The 20,310-nt window shown below is 43.0% G+C and overlaps 1 protein-coding gene across 2 annotated transcripts in view; it reads right to left on the bottom strand.

Annotated features, from left to right (window-relative positions):
• LOC106612933 (replication protein A 70 kDa DNA-binding subunit) overlaps positions 1-20,310 on the bottom strand; it is a 69,622-nt gene that overhangs the window by 8,810 nt on the left and 40,502 nt on the right. For both annotated transcript variants that reach the window (XM_014214598.2, XM_014214599.2), the window contains 3 exons: positions 15,496-15,672; positions 14,214-14,321; positions 13,885-13,971 (listed from right to left, as the gene is read on the bottom strand). In XM_014214598.2, coding sequence (XP_014070073.1) covers positions 13,885-13,971; positions 14,214-14,321; positions 15,496-15,672 — 372 coding nt within the window. The remainder of the gene's footprint in view (positions 1-13,884; positions 13,972-14,213; positions 14,322-15,495; positions 15,673-20,310) is intronic.

Here is a 20,310-nt window from a genome sequence, read left to right as displayed (position 1 = left end):
CTCATTCTCTACCGTCTAATGAGGGACTCCCTCAGGACTCTGCTTTAGTCCCCCAACTAACTCACCCTCACCTCCCCTTCCCTTCCTCCCCCCAGCGCACACACGGTTCTCTCAGGCTCACAGCATCACACACACACACCAACACACCGCAGCTCCACAAGGGAGTGTGACAGAGTTTGTCAAGCGATTAGTGTTGGTCACATCTTGCCAGAAAGGCAGGATTTGTGGGCAAAGCGAGGAGAATCAGGCTGCCGCTTGCTATGCAAATCCACAGCACTTCTCTGCTTCGCCTTGCGTAGTACTACTGCACTGGGCCCGCCATGTGTGGGAATTGGATGGAAGGCAGACTTCCATGAGAGCTTGACATGGTTTTATGTCCGATGTGCCCTCTTTTCTAGTCACCCAGACAGACAACCAGTGGAGACCCAGACAGACAACCAGTTACAAGGACTAGGCTGTGTGGGCCAAGAGAGGAAAGTGAGAGCTAGGGGGAGAGAATTAGAGCACTGTACGACATTATAGCTGGGTTACGATCACATTTAGGCCCAATCGTACTTACTTATTATTATAACTTGAAACGAAATTATGACTATGCTTCTCTCGCCCGATTCCTCAAACAATGATCATATATATTGTCAGCAGACATGGCTAAGCTGCATCTCTTCTAGCAACACAAAATCATGTCTCTGCTAGTCTGTCTGTAGTCAGTGCAGCAGGTAGGTAGCCTCTGGAAGCCCTGAAAGGGACTTCGTATAATGCATCCAGTACCTTCTGAAAGTATTCAGACCCCTTGACCCTTTCCATATTTTGTTACGTTCCAGCCTTATTCTAAAACGGCAATCTACACACAATACTCTAATAATGACAAAGCAAAAACAGGTTTTTGGAAATGTTTGCAAAAAAATACCTTATTTACATAAGTATTCAGACCCTTTGCTATGAGACACGAAATTGAGCACAGGTGCATCCTGTGTCCATTGATCATCCTTGAGATGTTTCTACAACTTTATCAGAGTCCACCTGTGATAAATTCAATTGATTGGACATGATTTGGAAAGGCATACACCTGTCTATATAAAGGTCCCACCGTTGACAGTGCATGTAAGACCAAAAACCACGCCATGAGGTTGAAGGAATTGTCCGTAGCGCGCCGAGACAGGATTGTGTCGACACACAGATCTGGGGGAAGGGTAGCAAAACATTTCTGCAGCATTGAAGGTCCCCAAGAACAGTGGCCGCCATCATTCTTAAATGGAAGAAGGTTGGAACCACCAAGACTCTTCCTAGAGATGGCTGCCCGGGCAAATTGAGCAATCGGGGGAGAAGGGCCTTGGTCAGGGAGGTGACCAAGAATCCGATGGTCCCTGTGACAGCGCTCTAGAGTTCTTCTGTGGAGATGGGAGAACTTTCCAGAAGGACAACCATCTCTGCAGCACTCCACCAAATCAGGCCTTTATGGTAGAGTGGCCAGACAGAAGCCAGTCCTCAGTAAAAGGCACATGAGAGCCCGCTTGAAGTTTGCCAAAAGGCACCTAAAGACTCTCAGACTATGAGAAACAAGAGACTCTCTGGTCTGATGAAACCAATAATGAATTCCTTGGCCTGAATGCCAAGCGTCACATCTGGAGGAAACCTGGCACCATCCCTACGGGGAAGCATGGTGGTGGCAGCAGCAGCAGGCTGTGGGGATGTTTTTCAGACTGGGAGACTAGTCAGAATCGAGGGAAAAATGAACGGAGGAAAGTACAGAGAGATCCTTGATGAAAACCTGCTCCCGAGCGCTCGGGACCTCAGACTGGGGCGAAGGTTCACCTTCCAACAGGACAACGACCCCAAGCACACAGCCAAGACAACGCAGGAGTGGCTTCGAGACAAGTCTCTACATGTCCTTGAGCGGCCCAGCCAGAGCCCGGACTTGAACCCAATCTAACATCTCTGGAGAGAGCTGAAAATAGCTGTGCAGCAACACTCCCCATCCAACCTGACAGAGCTTGAGAGGATCTGCAGAGAAGAATGGGAGAAACTCCCCAAATCCATGTGTGCCAAGCTTGTAGCATCATAACCAAGAAGACCCAAGGCTGTAATTGCTGCCAAAAGGTGCTTCAACAAAGTACCGAGTAAAGGGTCTGAATACTTATACAAATGTCATTTTTATCTATTTATTATAAATCTGCAAATATATTGAAAATCCTGTTTTTGCTTTGGCATTATGGGTATTATGTATAGATTGATGAGGAAAAAAAACATTAAATCAATTTTAGATTAAGGCCGTAACCTAACAAAATGTGGAAAAAGTCAAGTGGTCTGTATACTTTCCGGAGGCACTGTAATTAGATGAGAAAACTATCTCCAATGACTGATGCAGACTGATGCAAACTGCTGCTTGAGTAAAAAAAAAAGTCCCGACGTGCCATCCAACACTGCTGCTCTCATATGATGCTATAGTACTGATGCTCTAGTAGTGCTGGTAGGAGTCATTAACCATGGCAACCAAGAAACAAAAACACGGGCTTCTTGTCAATTAGTGATGGGGGTGTAATCGATAGTTACCTAAGGATATTATTTGAAGATATATGTTATAGCTTTGACAATATTGCAATATCATTTTTGCACTGGTTGTACTTGTACCAAAACTCCTTCATAGCTTGTTCTCCATCTTTTTAAATAGGGAAACAATTTATTTTCAGCACTTTTATTCTCATCACTGATCACAACTTGTTTTCTTCTGGGTCTCTTGTCCCTCTGCAGCATACATATGGTGAACAATATGTTTGGAACATCAAATTGCAATAAAATCCCAGAACCGAAATGCATATAGAATCGTGAGTACAACAATACATATCGTTTCGGCACCAAAGTATCATGATACTGTCGTATTGTGAGGGCCCTGGCAATTCCCAGCCCTAATGTCAATATGAGACCCTTACATTGTTCATCCTACATTTATTTTTCTTTAACTAGGGAAGTCAGTTAAGAACAAATTCTTATTAACTATGACGGCCTACCAAAAGGCCTCCTGCGGGGACAGGGGCTGGGATACATAAAAAATATATTAAAAAAATAACAAATATAGGACAAAACACACATCACGACAAGAGAGACAACACTACATAAAGAGAGACCTAAGACAACAACATAGCAAGGCTGCAACACATGACAACACAGCATGGTAGCAACACAACATGGTAGAAACACAACATGGTAGCAGCACAGAACATGGTACACACATTATTGGGCACAGACAACAGCAGAAAGGGCAAGAAGGTAGAGACAATACAATATATCACGCAAAGCAGCCACAAGTGTCCATGATTGAGTCTTTGAGATAAAACTGTCCAGTTTGACTGTTTGTTGCAGCTCGTTCCAGTCGCTAGCTGCAGCGAACTGAAAAGACGAGCGACCCAGGGATTATGTGTGCTTTGGGGAACTTAAACAGAATGTGACTGGCAAAACGGGTGTTGTATGTATTGTTAATCTCTCTCTTGAACAAGGCACCTTTCCCAGGGACATGAAACAAGCTAAAGTTATACCTCTGTATAAGAAGGGGATATTTTATTTATTTCACCTTTATTTAACCAGGTAGGCAAGTTGAGAACAAGTTCTCATTTACAATTGCGACCTGGCCAAGATAAAGCAAAGCAGTTCGACACATACAACAACACAGAGTTACACATGGAGTAAAACAAACATACAGTCAATAATACAGTAGAAAAATAAGTCTATATACAATGTGAGCAAATGAGGTGAGATAAGGGAGGTAAAGGCAAAAAGGCCATGGTGGCAAAGTAAATACAATATAGCAAGTAAAACACTGGAATGGTAGATTTGTAGTGGAAGAAAGTGCAAAGTAGAAATATAAATAATGGTGTGCAAAGGAGCAAAACAAACAAACAAATAAACAAATAAATAAATAAATAAATAAATACAGTAGGGGAAGAGGTAGTTGTTTGGGCTAAATTATAGATAGGCTATGTACAGGTGCAGTGATCTGTGAGCTGCTCTGACAGCTGGTGCTTAAAGCTAGTGAGGGAGATGTGTTCCCAGTTTCAGAGATTTTTGTAGTTCGTTCCAGTCATTGGCAGCAGAGAACCGGAAGGAGAAACGGCCAAAGGAGGAATTGGCTTTGGGGGTGACCAGAGAGATATACCTGCTGGAGCGCGTGCTACGGGTGGGTGCTGCTATGGTGACCAGTGAGCTGAGGTAACGGGGGAGTTTACCTAGCAGGGTCTTGTAGATAAAGTCTGACCCTGGGAATTATAGGCCTGTATCTATCCTCTGTGTAACATCAAAGATCCTGGAGAGAATTGTACATGAGCAAATGTATGAATATGTTAACAAACAGGGTCTAATGTATGATTTTCAGTCGGGTTTTAGAAAATCATACTCCACTGATTCATGTCTACTTTACTTGACTGACTTCATCAGGAAAGAGATGAGGGAAATCTGTGTGGAATGGTACTGCTTGACCTACAGATACCTTTGATACAGTTAACCACTGTCTCCTAATCTCCAAACTGGAGGCACTGGAGTTAAGCAATATCCCTCTAGGCTGGGTAGAGTCCTATTTATCAGGAAGGGAGCAAGTAGTAGAGGTTAACGGTTCACTGTCTCAGGCAAAACCAATGAGTTGTGGCGTTCCGCAGGGGAGCGTGCTTGGGCCTCTGCTGTTTTTATTGTATATTAATGATATGACAGATGCTTGTTTTTGCCGTCTTTTTCTTTATGTGGATGTCTCTACACTTCTGGTGTCTCACAAAAGTAAAACTATGTTGGAGAGCATACTTAGCACAGAGCTTACTAACATTAGCAAATGGCTTGGAGATAAAAAGCTATCTCTGCACTTAGGGAAAACTGAAGCAATTATTTTTGGATCCAGACCTAAATTGTGTTGGTTGTCTGAAATCACAGTGGAGTTAGGGGGTGAGGTGCTGACTACTAAAACCTCTGTTAGCTACTTGGGATGTATCCTTGATGGAAGCTTGGGAGGTGTGAGCATGGTCAATAAGGTGCTAGGGAAGGTTAATGCCAGGACTAAGTTTTTGGCTAAAAAGTCCAAGCTGCTTGATAAGGACTCCATGAAAGTGCTAGCTACTACCCTCATTCAATGCCATTTTGACTATGCTAGTACTTCCTGGTTTTGGGGCTTATCTAAACTTATAAAGGGGAAGCTCCAGATAGCCCAGAATAAGTTGATCAGGGTAGTATTGAAGGTGAGTCCACATACTCACATAGGCAGGAGCTGCTTTCAGGAACTAAACTGGCTGCCTGTTGAGGCTAGGGTGTCCCAGATTAGACTAGGTTTGGTTTACAGGAGTATTTATGGTCCTGCGCCCAGATATCTAAGTGATTACTTTCCTCGTGTTAGGGATGCACACAATCACAGCACCAGATCAGGTGTTGCTGATGTGTGCTTATACAGGTTCAGGAGTAATGCTGGGAAAGGTACTTTCTTGTATACTGGAGCCTCAGAATGGAATGAGTTGCCTCTGTCTATAAAAACAACGTCCTCTCTGGGCAGCTTTAAAAATAAAGTTAAAATATGTTTGATGTCTTCTGTGCCCATATGAATAACCCCTATGATGTAACTGGAATGATGAGATAGATGTTCTTCTATGTTTTTGTTTTATTATTTCACTGCCATACTGTGTTGGATCTTGTCTAGCCATCTTGTCTCAAGAGGACCACAATGGAAATAAGTCCCAGACTTTATTGTGTGTTATCCTCCATGATTTTATTCATGTGCATGTATGGCTTTTAAGTTTCATGTGTGCTTGTTTTTTTTTTTTTTAAATGGTCGAATTAATAAACTAAATATGGAGGATGAGGGCTGCAGTAGGCATCTCAGATAGGGGGAAGTGAGGCCTAAGAGGGTTTTATAAATAAGCATCAACCAGTGGGTCTTGCGACGGGTATACAGAGATGACCAGTTTACAGAGGAGTATAGAGTGCAGTGATGTGTCCTACAAGGAGCATTGGTGGCAAATCTGATGGCCGAATGGTAAAGAACATCTAGCCACTCGAGAGCACCTTTACCTGCCGATCTAAAAATGGTGTCTCCGTAATCTAGTAGGATGGTCATCTGAATCAGGGTTAGTTCGGCAGCTGGGGTGAAAGAGGAGCGATTACGATAGAGGAAACCAAGTCTAGATTTAACTTTAGCCTACAGCTTTGATATGTGCTGAGAGAAGGACAGTGTACCATCTAGCCATACCCCCAAGTACTTGTATGAGGTGACAACCTCAAGCTCTAAACCCTCAGAGGTAGTAATCACACAGGTGGGGAGATGGGCATTCTTCTTACCAAACCACATTACCTTTGTTGTGGAGGCATTCGGAACAAGGTTAAGGGTAGAGAAAGCTTGTTGGACACTAAGAAAGCTTTGTTGTAGAGCATTTAACACAAAATCCAGGCAGTGGCAGCTGAGTATAATACTGTATCATCTGCATATAAATGGATGTGAGCGCTTCCTACTGCCTGAGCTATGTTGTTGATGTAAATTGAGAAGAGCGTGGGGCCTAGGATTGAGCCTTGGGGTACTCCCTTGGTGACAGGCAGTGGCTGAGACAGCAGATTTTCTGACTTTATACACTGCACTCTTTGAGGTAGTTAGCAAACCAGGCCAAAGACCCCCCCAATATTCCTTAGAAGAATGGAATGGTCTACTGTCATGACGTTGGCCTGTGGGTAAGGTTTATGACCCCCCCCCCATAAATACCTTTCTCCCTTCCCCTCTCTTTCTGACCATACTGAAGGACTGTTGAATAGCCTTTGTTAAATATAGAGAGTCTGGGAACATCAAAGAAATGGGGAAAAGGAACCATATTTTGGTAATAAAACCAGTTGGAAATATGCTTTGGAACGTAATGAGTATGGCTGTCAGTTCGGTTGTCATCTGAGACATTATGACTGATGACAGGACGAAATAAACTGTACCTGGGAAAGTATACACCCTCTAGTTATCAGAGTCACATGGAATTGTTATGCAATTGAAATTTTTGATATTGAAATTGTTTGTTAGGAGATTAAATGTAATTTTAGCTTCCAAATAAGAGATTTGGGTTTTCATAAGGAAAGTGCCCTGCTTGATCAGTGGCCCGCCCCTGTGAAGAGACAGGGGTTATAAACGATGAAACACATCCTTCCCCCTCTCCACTATATAAGCCTTTGACGAAAAGATAACCACATGTTCCACTACGTGAGGTCTGCAGCCTCTGCATTACAAGGACACACGTCAAGTACAGAACTAAGCCAACCTCGGCGTGAACTTTGATGGCAAATGGTATGAACTTTGAGCTTATTCACTACAGAAGTGATACTTCCTAGCCGTTGAGTTAGCAGCGGCCGCTGTAGACGTGGGCTAGGAAAGGACAGACGACGGATCCAGTCTAACAACCACAGACGAAGATACCACCACGTATCCACTTTACCACCATTGACATTCTTCCGAGGACAGGAAGATCTGTTGGCCAACCCAGCCAGCATCTACGACCAATCTACCGAAGCGCAGCTCAGAGTAAATATTTATTGCGTTTTCCTTTTCCAAATGGGCGGTAATTTAGAATGCATAAGATACTGTATTTAGGATAGCATAGCTTCTCCCTTTGTTCCTCAGTCTTCCCGCTCTTTAATTTAAGCCAACCCCCTTCCTTTGTGTAACAAATGTCGGCTCCGTCCACCAGGGACGTTTTCTGTATGACATCATTTGTATTCTGTGTATATGTAATTCTGTGTGATTAGTTTAGGTATTTAGTAAATAAATAAATTAAACCCAATTTTGTATTTATGATTCAACTTGTTAGCCAGGGTTCGTGAAGATAACTAAGAATTTACAACTTTCATTATGAGACTGAAAATAAAATGATTAATAAGATGACGGCTATCGATGCAAAAGATTACTAAGTATTTTAAGAGTTTATTCGGAAGATAACGGCTCTATAAAAGTTCTTCCGTGGTGCCACTACTTTCTAGTTAATTACATTTACATGATTAGCTTAATCAGGTAATATTAATTACAGAGAAAGGATTTTATAGAATAGCATGTCATATCACTTAATCCGGCATTGCCAAAGACAAGACACTACCGTATCAAAAGCTTTGGCCAAGTCAATAAAAATAGCAGCACAACATTGCTTAGAACCACGGGCAATGGTGATATCATTGAGGACCTTTAAGGTTGCAGTGACACATCTATAGCCTGAGCGGAAACCAGATTGCATACCATAGAAAATACTATAGACATCAAGAAAGCCAGTCAGTTGCTTATTGACAAGCTTTTCCAACACTTTTGATCAACAGGGCAAAATAGAAATAGGCCTATTACAGTTAGGATCAGCTTAATCTCCCCCTTTAAATAAAGGACGATCCGTGGCTGCCTTCCAAGCAATGGGAACCTCCCCAGAAAGGAGAGACAGGTTAAAAAGGTTGGAGATAGGCTTGGCGATGATCGGGGCAGCAACCTTAAAGAAGAAAGGGCCTAAACCATCTGACCCAGATGGTTTTTTTGGGGTCAAGTTTCAGGAGCTCCTCTAGCACCTCGGACTCAGTGACTGCCTGCAGGGATAAACTTTGTAGCGGGGCAGGGGGAAAAGCATCGGGGATAGTCGCATTAGAAGGGGTGGGAGATGAGGAAATGTTGGCCGGGCAAGGAGGCATGGCTGAGTCAAATAGGAATCCTGACTTAATGAAGTGGTGATTAAAGAGCTCAGCCAAGTGCATATTGTCAGTAACAACCACATCATCAACTTTAAGGGACATGGGCAGCTGTGAGGAGGAGGGTTTATTCTCCAGGTCTTTTAACCGTTTTCCAGAACTTCTTGGGGTTAGACCCACAGAGAGAGAACTGCTCCTTAAAGTAACTAACTTTGGCCTGATTTCTTTGTGAGGATAAAAATCAAGAAGAGTAGCCTTTTCTGGGTGTTTGGGAGTGATACAGCGAGGGAAAAAAGTATATGATCCCCTGCTGATTTTGTACGTTTGCCCACTGACAAAGAAATTATCAATCTAGAATTTTAATGGTAGGTTTATTTGAACAGCGAGGGACAGAATAACAAAAAAATCCAGAAAAACACATGTCAAAAATGTTATAAAATGATTTGCATTTTAATGAGGGAAATAAGTATTTGACCCCTCTGCAAAACATTACTTAGTACTTGGTGGCAAAACCCTGGTCAGACGTTTCTTGTAGTTGGCCACCAGGTTTGCACACATCTCAGGAGGGATTTTGTCCCACTCCTCTTTGCAGATCTTCTCCAAGTCATTAAGGTTTCGAGGCTGATGTTTTGGCAACTCGAACCTTCAGCTCCCTCCACAGATTTTCTATGGGATTAAGGTCTGGAGACTGGCTAGGCCACTCCAGGACCTTAATGTGCTTCTTCTTGAGCCACTCCTTTGTTGCCTTGGCCGTGTGTTTTGGGTCATTGTCATGCTGGAATACCCATCCACGACCCATTTTCAATGCCCTGGCTGAGGGAAGGAGGTTCTCACCCAGGATTTGACGGTACATGGCCCTGTCCATCGTCCCTTTGACGCGGTGAAGTTGTCCTGTCCCCTTAGCAGAAAAACACCCCCATAGCATAATGTTTCCACCTCCATGTTTGACAGTGGAGATGGTGTTTGTGGTCATAGGCAGCATTCCTCCTCCTCCAAACACGGCGAGTTGAGTTGATGCCAAAGAGCTCCATTTTGGTCTCATCTGACCACAACACTTTCACCCAGTTGTCCTCTGAATCATTCAGATGTTCATTGGCAAACTTCAGACGGGCATGTATATGTGCTTTCTTGAGCAGGGGGACCTTGTGGGCGCTGCAGGATTTCAGTCCTTCACGGCGTAGTGTGTTACCAATTGTTTTCTTGGTGACTATGGTCCCAGCTGCCTTGAGATCATTGACAAGATCCTCCCGTGTAGTTCTGGGCTGATTCCTCACCGTTCTCATGATCATTGCAACTCCACGAGGTGAGATCTTGCATGGAGCCCCAGGCCGAGGGAGATTGACAGAGATTGACACTCCCTTTAAGAGTGTGCTCCTAATCTCAGCTCGTTACCTGTATAAAAGACACCTGGGAGCCAGAAATCTTTCTGATTGAGAGGGGGTCAAATACTTATTTCCCTCATTAAAATGCAAATCAATTTATAACATTTTTGACATGCGTTTTTCTGGATTGTTTTGTTGTTATTCTGTCTCTCACTGTTCAAATAACCCTACCATTAATTATAGACTGATCATTTCTTTGTCAGTGGGCAAACATACAAAATCAGCAGGGGATCAAATACTTTCCCCCCCTTCACTGTACCTTGTGGGATTGGTAATAATCTGAGAAAGATTTAGGGAGTCTCATTGCTTTAGGACTTGGTCAGGTGGTTGAAGCATGTCCAAGTTTAGGTCACCTAGCAGGACAAATTCAGACTTGGTGTAAGGGGCCAGGAGAGAGCTTAGGGCAGGGTACAGGCCGGTGCTGATGGAGGACAATAGTACCCAGCAACAGTCAACAAAGAGATATTTGACAGTTTAATACTTAAAACCAGAAAATCAAATTGACTGGGGACAGACTTGGCGGAGACAACCGAGCTACATCAGAAAACATTCTCTACAACCTAGCTACACAACTCAGCGTAAAAAAAACAAACACTGCCTTTTCTTTTTCCCAGGAAAAATAATTCTGCAGATGTGTTTTAAGGAGACATTGGGTTGAGGCAATGGTCAGGACATCCTTGAAACAGCAGAATCCTGTAAACTCCCGAGGCTGAGCTGGCTGTGTCGCGTTCGCTCTATCCCCAGCACAGCAATGGTGTGACAGATTGTGGTCTCGACTCTTCTGTTGTTAATGGGCCTCCCTGGCAAAGCTCCAACTCTCCCTGCTCTCAGTCTCAACCCAATCAATTATTTTATCCTGTGCCCTCAAAACAAGGCTCCATCTGTGTAGTTTCCAGGAGAGGGTGACCACAAGTAATCTGTGTGCACCTTTCACATAGCCCCTGAAAACGAGCTGTCTAAAGAAAACACACTGTCTGTTCTGTGGGCTCTTTCTACAGACGAACGGATGGAAGGAGAGGGCGAGAAGAGGTAAAGGAGAAGAGGCGGTAATACATCCAATGTAAGGAGAAATGTCACAGCCAACTGCTAATATTTGTCAGGACAACTGGAATATAAATGTCAAACACAGGTGAACATACTGTACAATACCAGTCAAAAGTTTAAACACACCTACTCATTCAAGGGTTTTTCTTTATTTGTTATTATTTTCTACATTGTAGAATAATGGTGAAGACATCAAAACTATGAAATAACAAATATGGAATCATGTAGTTACAAAAAAAAGTGTAAAACAAAACAAAATATATTTTATATTTGAGATTATTCAAAGTAGACACCCTTTGCCTTGACAGCTTTACACTCTCTTGGCATTCTCTCAACCAGCTCCATAAAGTAGTCACCTGGAACACATTTCAATTAACAGGTGTGCCTTAAAAGTTAAAAGTTAATTTGTGGAATTTCTTTCCTTCTTAATGCACTTGAGCCAATTTCAAGAAATGTTAACTTTTTTTTCAAGTGCAGTCGCAAAAACCATCAAGCGCTATGATGAAACTCTCACACGAGGACCACCACAGGAAAGGAAGATCCAGAGTTACCTTTGATGCAGAGGATAAGTTCATTATTTGGGGCGGCAGGTAGCCTAGTGGTTAGAGTGTTGGGGCATTAACCGAAAGGTTACTAGATCGAATCCCCAAGCTGACAAGGTAAAAATCTGTCGTTCTGCCCCTGATCAAGGCAGTTAACCCACTCTTCCGAGGCCGTCATTGTAAATTAGAATTTGTTCTTAACCGACTTGCCTAGTGAAATAAAAGGTTAAATTAAAAAATACAGTTAGCAGCCTCAGAAATTGCAGCCCAAATAAATGCTTCACGGAGTTCAAGTAAGAGACATCTCAACATCAACTGTTCAGAGGAGACTGCATAAATCAGGCCTTCATCGTTAAATTGCTGCAAAGAAACCACTACTAAAGATCACCAATAAGAAGAGACTTGCTTGGGCCAAGAAACACGAGCAATGGACATTAGACAGAGATTTTTGGTTCCAACCTCCGTGTCTTTGAGAGACACAGAGTAGGTGAACGGATGATTTCCACATGTGTGGTTCCCACCGTGAAGAATGGAGGTGTGATGGTGCTTTGCTGGTGACAATGTCAGTGATTTATTTAGAATTCAAGGCACACTTAACCAGCATGGCTACCACAGCATTCTGCAGTGATACGCCATCCCATCTTGCTTGTGCTTAGTGGGACTAATCATTTGTTTTTCAACAGGACAATGAACCCAACAACTCCAGGCTGTGTAAGGGCTATTTGACCAAGGAGAGTGACGGAGTGCTGCATCAGATGACCTGGCCTCCACAATCACCCAACTTCAACCCAATTGAGATGGTTTGGGATGAGTTGGACCGCAGAGTGACGGGAAAACAGCCAATAAGTGCTCAGCATATTTGGGAACTCTTTCAAGACTGTTGGAAAAGCATTCCAGGTGAAGCTGGTTGAGAGAATGCCAAGAGTGTGCAAAGCTGTCATCAAGGCAAAGGGTGCCTACTTCAAAGGGTGCCTACTTTAAAACGATTTTTGGTTACTACATGATTCCATGTGTTATTTCATAGTTTTGATGTCTTCACGATTATTCTACAATGTAGAAAATTATCAAAACAAAAACTCTTGAATGAGTAGATGTGTCCAAACTTGACTGGTACTGTATAAAGAAGCGGCTTACATGCCGATTTCAATAAATTGGCATTCTGTAAAACCTCTGAACAAGATGTGTGTGTCTGTGTTCTTTTTCCTCCCATCCAGACGACTGGAATCGAACCAGACTACCTCTACCTTATATGAAGTTATAAATGTCTTTTGGGCTTGGTAGGTATACCGTATACCGGGGCCTTCGGAAAAAGCCACAGGATGGTATTTCAAAACCATCAATAGCGTTGAGACTTTTTCTTTGACGTTTTTTAATACTTGTCGCTACTTTAAGTAAATACCTGCAGTCAATTTGTGCAATACGTTAGGAGATATAGAACATGGCATTCTTCATTTCACCTGTCACATTATTATGAAGCTTACGGTAGTCCCCAGTCACATGGTGTTTGTGTACAGCATGTGCCAGGTGATCTAATTACAGTATGGAATTCACAACAGTTGTGCATTTGGTTTGCTAATTTAGTATCTGGTTAGCTATCTAGCTAAGTGGTTAGCTTCTTCTAAAATCAAGCATTCGCTTGGTAACAGCAGAGAAACCCTTCCTAATTTTTGTTTTGTGCATACAGCAAACAGTGTAGCATTTTTTTGTTACTTGTATAGTTTAGGTCAGAAAATGTACAAAATGTTCACAATGTGCTCATTAGCATTCTCTATGGGATTTTACATAATTATTAGCATTGTATTACAGAGTATTGGTGGGGTTTGAAAACAGCACCCCGTGTGTTCAGTGTCGGTATTACTGAATATCCTGGTATGGTATGACAATCTGGATACCGCCAAAGTCTAATGTCTATTGGTAGACAGATTAAAAAAAATGGGGTGATATTGAGCTTTTTCTCTTACCAATTGATCATAGCGGTCTTTACACCACCATTATCGATAAATAATCAAATTAATTAATTATGCTAATCTGAACACTTCAATTTATTTAAATTATTTTCGGTTTTCAAATGTATGAAATTACATTTTAAAGTGTATGAAGAGACGTTTTCATTTGGAGCAAAATTTGTGATACATATATATATATTTTTTTACACATCTGAAAAACAATGCGTCGGCCAATAAATTGTAACCAGTGTAGCCTCCCAAATATAAAATATAAGTATTGTATCAGGCCCAAAAATCCCATATATGTCAAGCGATACTTACATTGTAGGTCTCCAGCTTGACTCTGTTGCGGAAGACGAACGTGTGGAAGTTGGCCTGCTGAAAGATCTCCTCGAAGGCAGCTTCATTCTGCATGAAAATTAACAAAATGGGATCAATTTAACTTTAATGACAATCAAAAACTTGCTTGTTTCCATGAAAAAGCCATTGTTTTTATTTTAATATAGGCTCTATGAGAGCCTACAGAGCCCACACGACACAGCAGCCTGTTCAGGCAGAGCAGAGGTTCAGCACCTCCCCAGGCCCTTTCCTCAGACCAGGCTCTGAACCAGACAGACAGGGAGGCAGACGGGTGGGAGAGTAAGGCTCACCGAGTCTTTGAGTTGCCCTAGGTAAGCAGCGTTCTGTCCCAGGATGGCTTCAGCACTCTCCTGGAAGCAGGTCACCCACTGGTTGTCCCCGTAGTCTGCTATGTTGGCCTGCAGGACAAGAGGAGGAACAGAGACAGACGCATGGTAGGAGTGAGTACTGAGGAAAGTCAAAGGGAGACGTCATCTGGGCATTATTGATCATTGGTTGCAACACACATGGCACCCTATTCCCTTTATAGTGCACCTACTGTTTATTGTTGTGTATGATGTCACATTGCTGCAGAATAATCAATGTATTGTCAATTGCACAAGTTTATATTGCTGGGAAAATCCTTATTATAGAACTCTTCTGTTCTATACATTTGGCAGGCAGGGACTTCAAACACCAGAAGAGCCAAGGTGTACGTGTGATGCAAGCTGCGTGCAATGGTAGCATATTCACTGTTTATGTTCCAGCTCGGGGGAGAAGAGCAATATGCTGACTGGCGAGAGGAACAAAACAACAGAAAAGCCGCTTATTTTAGATGTCTGGCTGCAAGAGCTTGTTTGCTGATAAATGAGGTAGTATTTGAATGCTGCTATTTTAATCAAGCAGAGACAAAATGCCTCAGCATCGAGCAACAGCATTAAGGAGGGGAAAATAGAGCAATTAACACAACATAATCCTAATTTACACCCAACAAAACAAATCAAAATGAATCCTAAATAGCTAGCCACTATTTGACGCTTTCAGCAGCGACAGCAGAATGGATTACATAATAATCTTCTTCAAACATGACTGTAAAGAGATCCGATGGAGAGAGTTAGTTAAGCACCGTGAGAGAAGAAGTACCATAAGGGAGACTGGCTGGAGGCCTATGAGAAAGAGCGAAAGAAAGGAGAGAAAGAGAAAGAGCACAAGAAAGAGAGCAAGAAAGAAAGGAGGGGTGAAGGAGAGAGCAAGAGTGAAAGGAAGGACAAAGACAGAAAGCAAACGTGTGTGTGCCAGAGAGAGAAATGAGAAGCAGTAGATGAGTCCCCCAGAGAAAACCCTCAGCCACAGCCAAACCCACAAACACAGCAGCCACAGCCCCCACCCTCAGGGACCTGTGAGGATAGGAGAGAATTAATAGAGGCCTAGGGGACAGGGTCAGGAGAGGGCAGGTACCCTGTCACAGTGAGGGTGAATGGGGTGGCAGAGTGGGACTCAGCGTGTGTGTGCATGCATGCATGCGTGTGCACGTGTGTGTGTGTTCTCCATGTGACTGAGGCCAGAGGGTTTAGACAGAGGTAAGCCACTCACAGAGAGGATGAGTCGGTACTTGAAGTTGGGGAACTCTTTGTCACACTTCTCACAGCGGAACATGCCGTTCTGCTGGTCCACCACCTTCTTATTGCAGTCCTGACTAGGGCACGCCTGGTACAGACAGTTCTCCTTACGGATGTACACTATGGTGGCGATGCAGCTGAAGTAGTCTGCCTGGAGGGACAAACACACAACATTCCTGAACATACTTCTTAGTTGTTTTAAAAATGTGTACACCAGATGTTTTGTGGAAGACCATATTGCAATACATGCAGCTGAAGTAGTCTGCCTGGACACAAACCATAACAGAATTCTTCTGTCAATCGTTTTGAAACGTAGATATTTTGTGGCAGGCAATATTGTAATGGCCATATGTGCAGGCTTGGTCCATGATTTCTATGTAAAGGTTGATGGCATTACACGGCGCAGAACTAAAAACTGAGAAGCATAAAGAACCGATCTGAGAGAACATCAACAAGAATATTCAAACTGTATTAAAGAGAAACATTACTGCAGTGGGATGCAAAAATTACAAACCAACTGCAATCTGCATAGCATAGCTCCAAACACACATGCAACACAGCAAAGGCAGGCTGCCTCACCTTTTTTTGGGGGGTATAAGCAAAGTTTATAACCCCCATATACATAAACAGTCTTTTAGAAAGAAATCAACAACAAGCACCTGGTGAGAGTCCTGAAATAAATAAATGGAGACAGACAAAGGGCAGAGGGAGGAAGCAACATGATGAAGTGATTCAGTGTCAACAGGGTTGGAGATGAGTCACATCACCTCTTGTTCTGTCAACACGTTGTAGAGTTCCCTTCCTGTTTCTATACCCCCACCCACCAACGCATACGCCTTGCTGCCACGGACAGGTCTTTGTCAGTCACGCCTCAAATACTCATTGTTTTCTAACATCTCGCATTCCCACCCTGTCTCTGTGTTAGTCCCTCACCTACCGCTCGTCACAACCCCTGCATGTGGCCATGGGGACACAGAGGGGACAGTGGGGTGAGAACAGGGTAACAGGCTCACGTTGAGGGGGAGTGAAAGGAGCAGACACCTCCAAGCCTTAACACCGCCTGTGTCCCAAATAGCCCACTATTCCATTTACATTTTAGTCATTTAGCAGACGCTGTTATCCAGAGCGACTTACAGTAGTGAATACATACATTTCATGCATTTTTTTCCCCAATATTGGGGAAAAAAAATGCATGAAATATATGTATTCACTACTGTAAGTCGCTCTGGATAACAGTGTATATATATAGTACACTACTTTCGACCAGGGCCTATAGGCAATACCACATGGTAATATCTCATTATGTAAACGCTCACGAGAACCTCTGAGGCCAAGTGCCTTCATCAGTCAGTCATTAGGATTCATCCAGAGGAAAAAACAGGGTGTGCTCTTTTTAAAAATCTGAACACTTCCTTACACCCCAGGAAGAGTTGCTGCTGTTTTGGCAGCAGTTAATGGGGATCCATAATAAATACAAAATAAAGACCCACAGTAGGATTACAATGGGGGGAATTTTAATAACCTGGGCGTCCTGACTCATATTCATGGAGGGGAACATTGCCTGGCGTACCGAAAGGAAAGCAGGGGACAGGAAACAGGACATTTCTGCATGGTGCACTTCATTGAGAATTCGGCATGCAGGAGTTTTTCTTCTTTCCTTCTATTCACAATCTAGATGGAGGCCTCAGGCAAAATCTTAAACTCCAGTTTTCGAAGGAATTAAATAGAAAAACAAAAGGGAACGTTTCTGCCACTTTGGCCGTAATTACCCCCCCTATAGGCCAACTGCTCGCCTCTTTAAAACTAGCACATTTCCCCCCAACATCAGACAAAGCCAAACTTCGGACACTCTAGTGGTTAGAGGATTAAATCACTTCGAGCTCAACATTTAAATGTCCTGGAAAATTATGGTATGTTTTGCAACTAAAGACAACCTTCTAGCTAGCTGACCACCAATTTTCATTTATTTAAGTTAGGTTCAGAGTTTTCCAAAAATATATATCTATACACACACACACACACACACGTCTTTTCAGTTTGCTACAGGTAGAGACTGGAACGAGCTGCAACAAACACTCAAACTGGACAGTTTTATCTCAATCTCTTCAAAGACTCAATCATGGACACTCTTACTGACAGTTGTGGCTGCAATGCATGATGTATTGTTGTCTCTACCTTCTTGCCATTTGTGCTGTTGTCTGTGCCCAATAATGTTTGTACCATGTTTTGTGCTGCTACCATGTTGTCATGTTGCTACCATGCTGTGTTTCTGCCTTGCTATGTTGTCATCTTAGGTCTCTCTTAATGCAATGTCTCTCTTGTCGTGATGTGTGTTTTGTCAGATAGATTGATATAGAGATTATCTATCTAGAAATAAATACACTGCTCCAAAAAATAAAGGGAACACTTAAACAACACAATGTAACTCCAAGTCAATCACACTTCTGTGAAATCAAACTGTCCACTTAGGAAGCAACACTGATTGTCAATAAATTTCACATGCTGTTGTGCAAATGGAATAGACAACAGGTGGAAATTATAGGCAATTAGCAAGACACCCCCAATAAAGGAGTGGTTCTGCAGGTGGTGACCACAGACCACTTCTCAGTTCCTATGCTTCCTGGCAGATGTTTTGGTCACTTTTGAATGCTGGCGGTGCTTTCACTGTAGTGGTAGCATGAGACGGAGTCTACAACCCACACAAGTGGCTCAGGTAGTGCAGCTCATCCAGGATGGCACATCAATGCGAGCTGTGGCAATAAGGTTTGCTGTGTCTGTCAGCGTAGTGTCCAGAGCATGGAGGCGCTACCAGGAGACGTGGAGGAGGCCGTACGAGGGCAACAACCCAGCAGCAGGACCGCTACCTCCGCCTTTGTGCAAGGAGGAGCAGAAGGAGCACTGCCAGAGCCCTGCAAAATGACCTCCAGCAGGCCACAAATGTGCATGTGTCTGCTCAAACGGTCAGAAACAGACTCCATGAGGGTGGTATGAGGGCCCGACGTCCACAGGTGGGGGTTGTGCTTACAGCCCAACACCGTGCAGGACGTTTGGCATTTGCCAGAGAACACCAAGATTGGCAAATTCGCCACTAGCACCCTGTGCTCTTCACAGATGAAAGCAGGTTCACACTGAGCACGTGACAAACGTGACAGAGGCTGGAGACGCCGTGGAGAACGTTCTGCTGCCTGCAACATCCTCCAGCATGACCGGTTTGGCGGTGGGTCAGTCATGGTGTGGGGTGGCATTTCTTTGGGGGGCCGCACAGCCCTCCATGTGCTCGCCAGAGGTAGCCTGACTGCCATTAGGTACCGAGATGAGATCCTCAGACCCCTTGTGAGACCATATGCTGGTGCGGTTGGCCCTGTGTTCCTCCTAATGCAAGACAATGCTAGACCTCATGTGGCTGGAGTGTGTCAGCAGTTCCTGCAAGAGGAAGGCATTGATGCTATGGACTGGCCCGCCCGTTCCCCAGACCTGAATCCAATTGAGCACATCTGGGAAATCATGTCACCGCTCCATCCACCGACGCCACGTTGCACCACAGACTGTCCAGGAGTTGGCGGATGCTTTAGTCCAGGTCTGGGAGGAGATCCCTCAGGAGACCATCCGCGACCTCATCAGGAGCATGCCCAGGCGTTGTAGGGAGGTCATACAGGCATGTGGAGGCCACACACACTACTGAGCCTCATTTTGACTTGTTTTAAGGACATTACATCAAAGTTGGATCAGCCTGTAGTGTGGTTTTCCACTTTAATTTTGAGTGTGACTCCAAATCCAGACCTCCATGGGTTGATAAATTGGATTTCCATTGATTCTTTTTGTGTGATTTTGTTGTCAGCACATTCAACTATGTAAAGAAAAAAGTATTTAATAAGATTATTTCATTCATTCAGATCTAGGATGTGTTATTTTAGTGTTCCCTTTATTTTTTTGAGCAGTGTATATAGATAGATAATCTCTATATCTATCTATCGATATATATATATATTTTATATATATTTTATCCCAGCCCCCGTCCCCGCAGGAGGCCTTTTGGTACGCCATCATAGTAAATAAGAATTTGTTCTTAACTGACTTACCTAGTTAAATAAAGGTTAAATGAATAAAAATAAATACAAATTTTGTGGGACACGCTGTATATTGTAAAATGTGACTGCGCAACAGACCACACATCATTTAACATCCAACTTTTTACCTAAATGATTCATACTCATGTATATGTTAGTATTAAACTGTTATCAACTTTCTTAAAACACAAGATACATTTGTAAAACAAATGAGACATTATTTGGTTACAACACTGAAGATATTGGTGAAGAACCATTTAAGAGCGCACCGGGCTATGCAATGAAACGTTGACAGGCAAGTCATTTTATTTATTTTTTTACTGGAAGGCTAGCCAACTATCTTGTAAACACTTCAGATACGAGGTTGGTGTCTTTTTTGAACAAAATTAAATGGATATAGCGTGTAATTGAACAAAATAGTAAGGTGGCCAATAACTGGGGACTGTATGCCAATAATACGGTATTTATTTTTGCTAAACCGCTTATCAAAAAGTTGATAGTAGTAGTATTTGCATTGAAATGTAAAACATGCTAGCTGCTAACCTGTTAGCTAACATGGTTACGGCACCAATAATCAAAACGTTGATGGCTTGATCACAAGATAACACTGTTGAAGGTAATATTTCTTAAACGCTGTTGAATATGCTGATAATACGGGGTGCTACGCTACAGTTGTTTTAACAAACACCTCATACTTCCCTCCCTGCACTGCAGCTTCCCCA

The sequence above is a fragment of the Salmo salar genome, chromosome ssa09 (assembly GCF_905237065.1).
Source record: "Salmo salar chromosome ssa09, Ssal_v3.1, whole genome shotgun sequence".
Classification (NCBI taxonomy): domain Eukaryota; kingdom Metazoa; phylum Chordata; class Actinopteri; order Salmoniformes; family Salmonidae; genus Salmo; species Salmo salar.
Note: the sequence above shows the minus strand (reverse complement) of the source record. Positions and strands in the feature narration are given on the sequence as shown.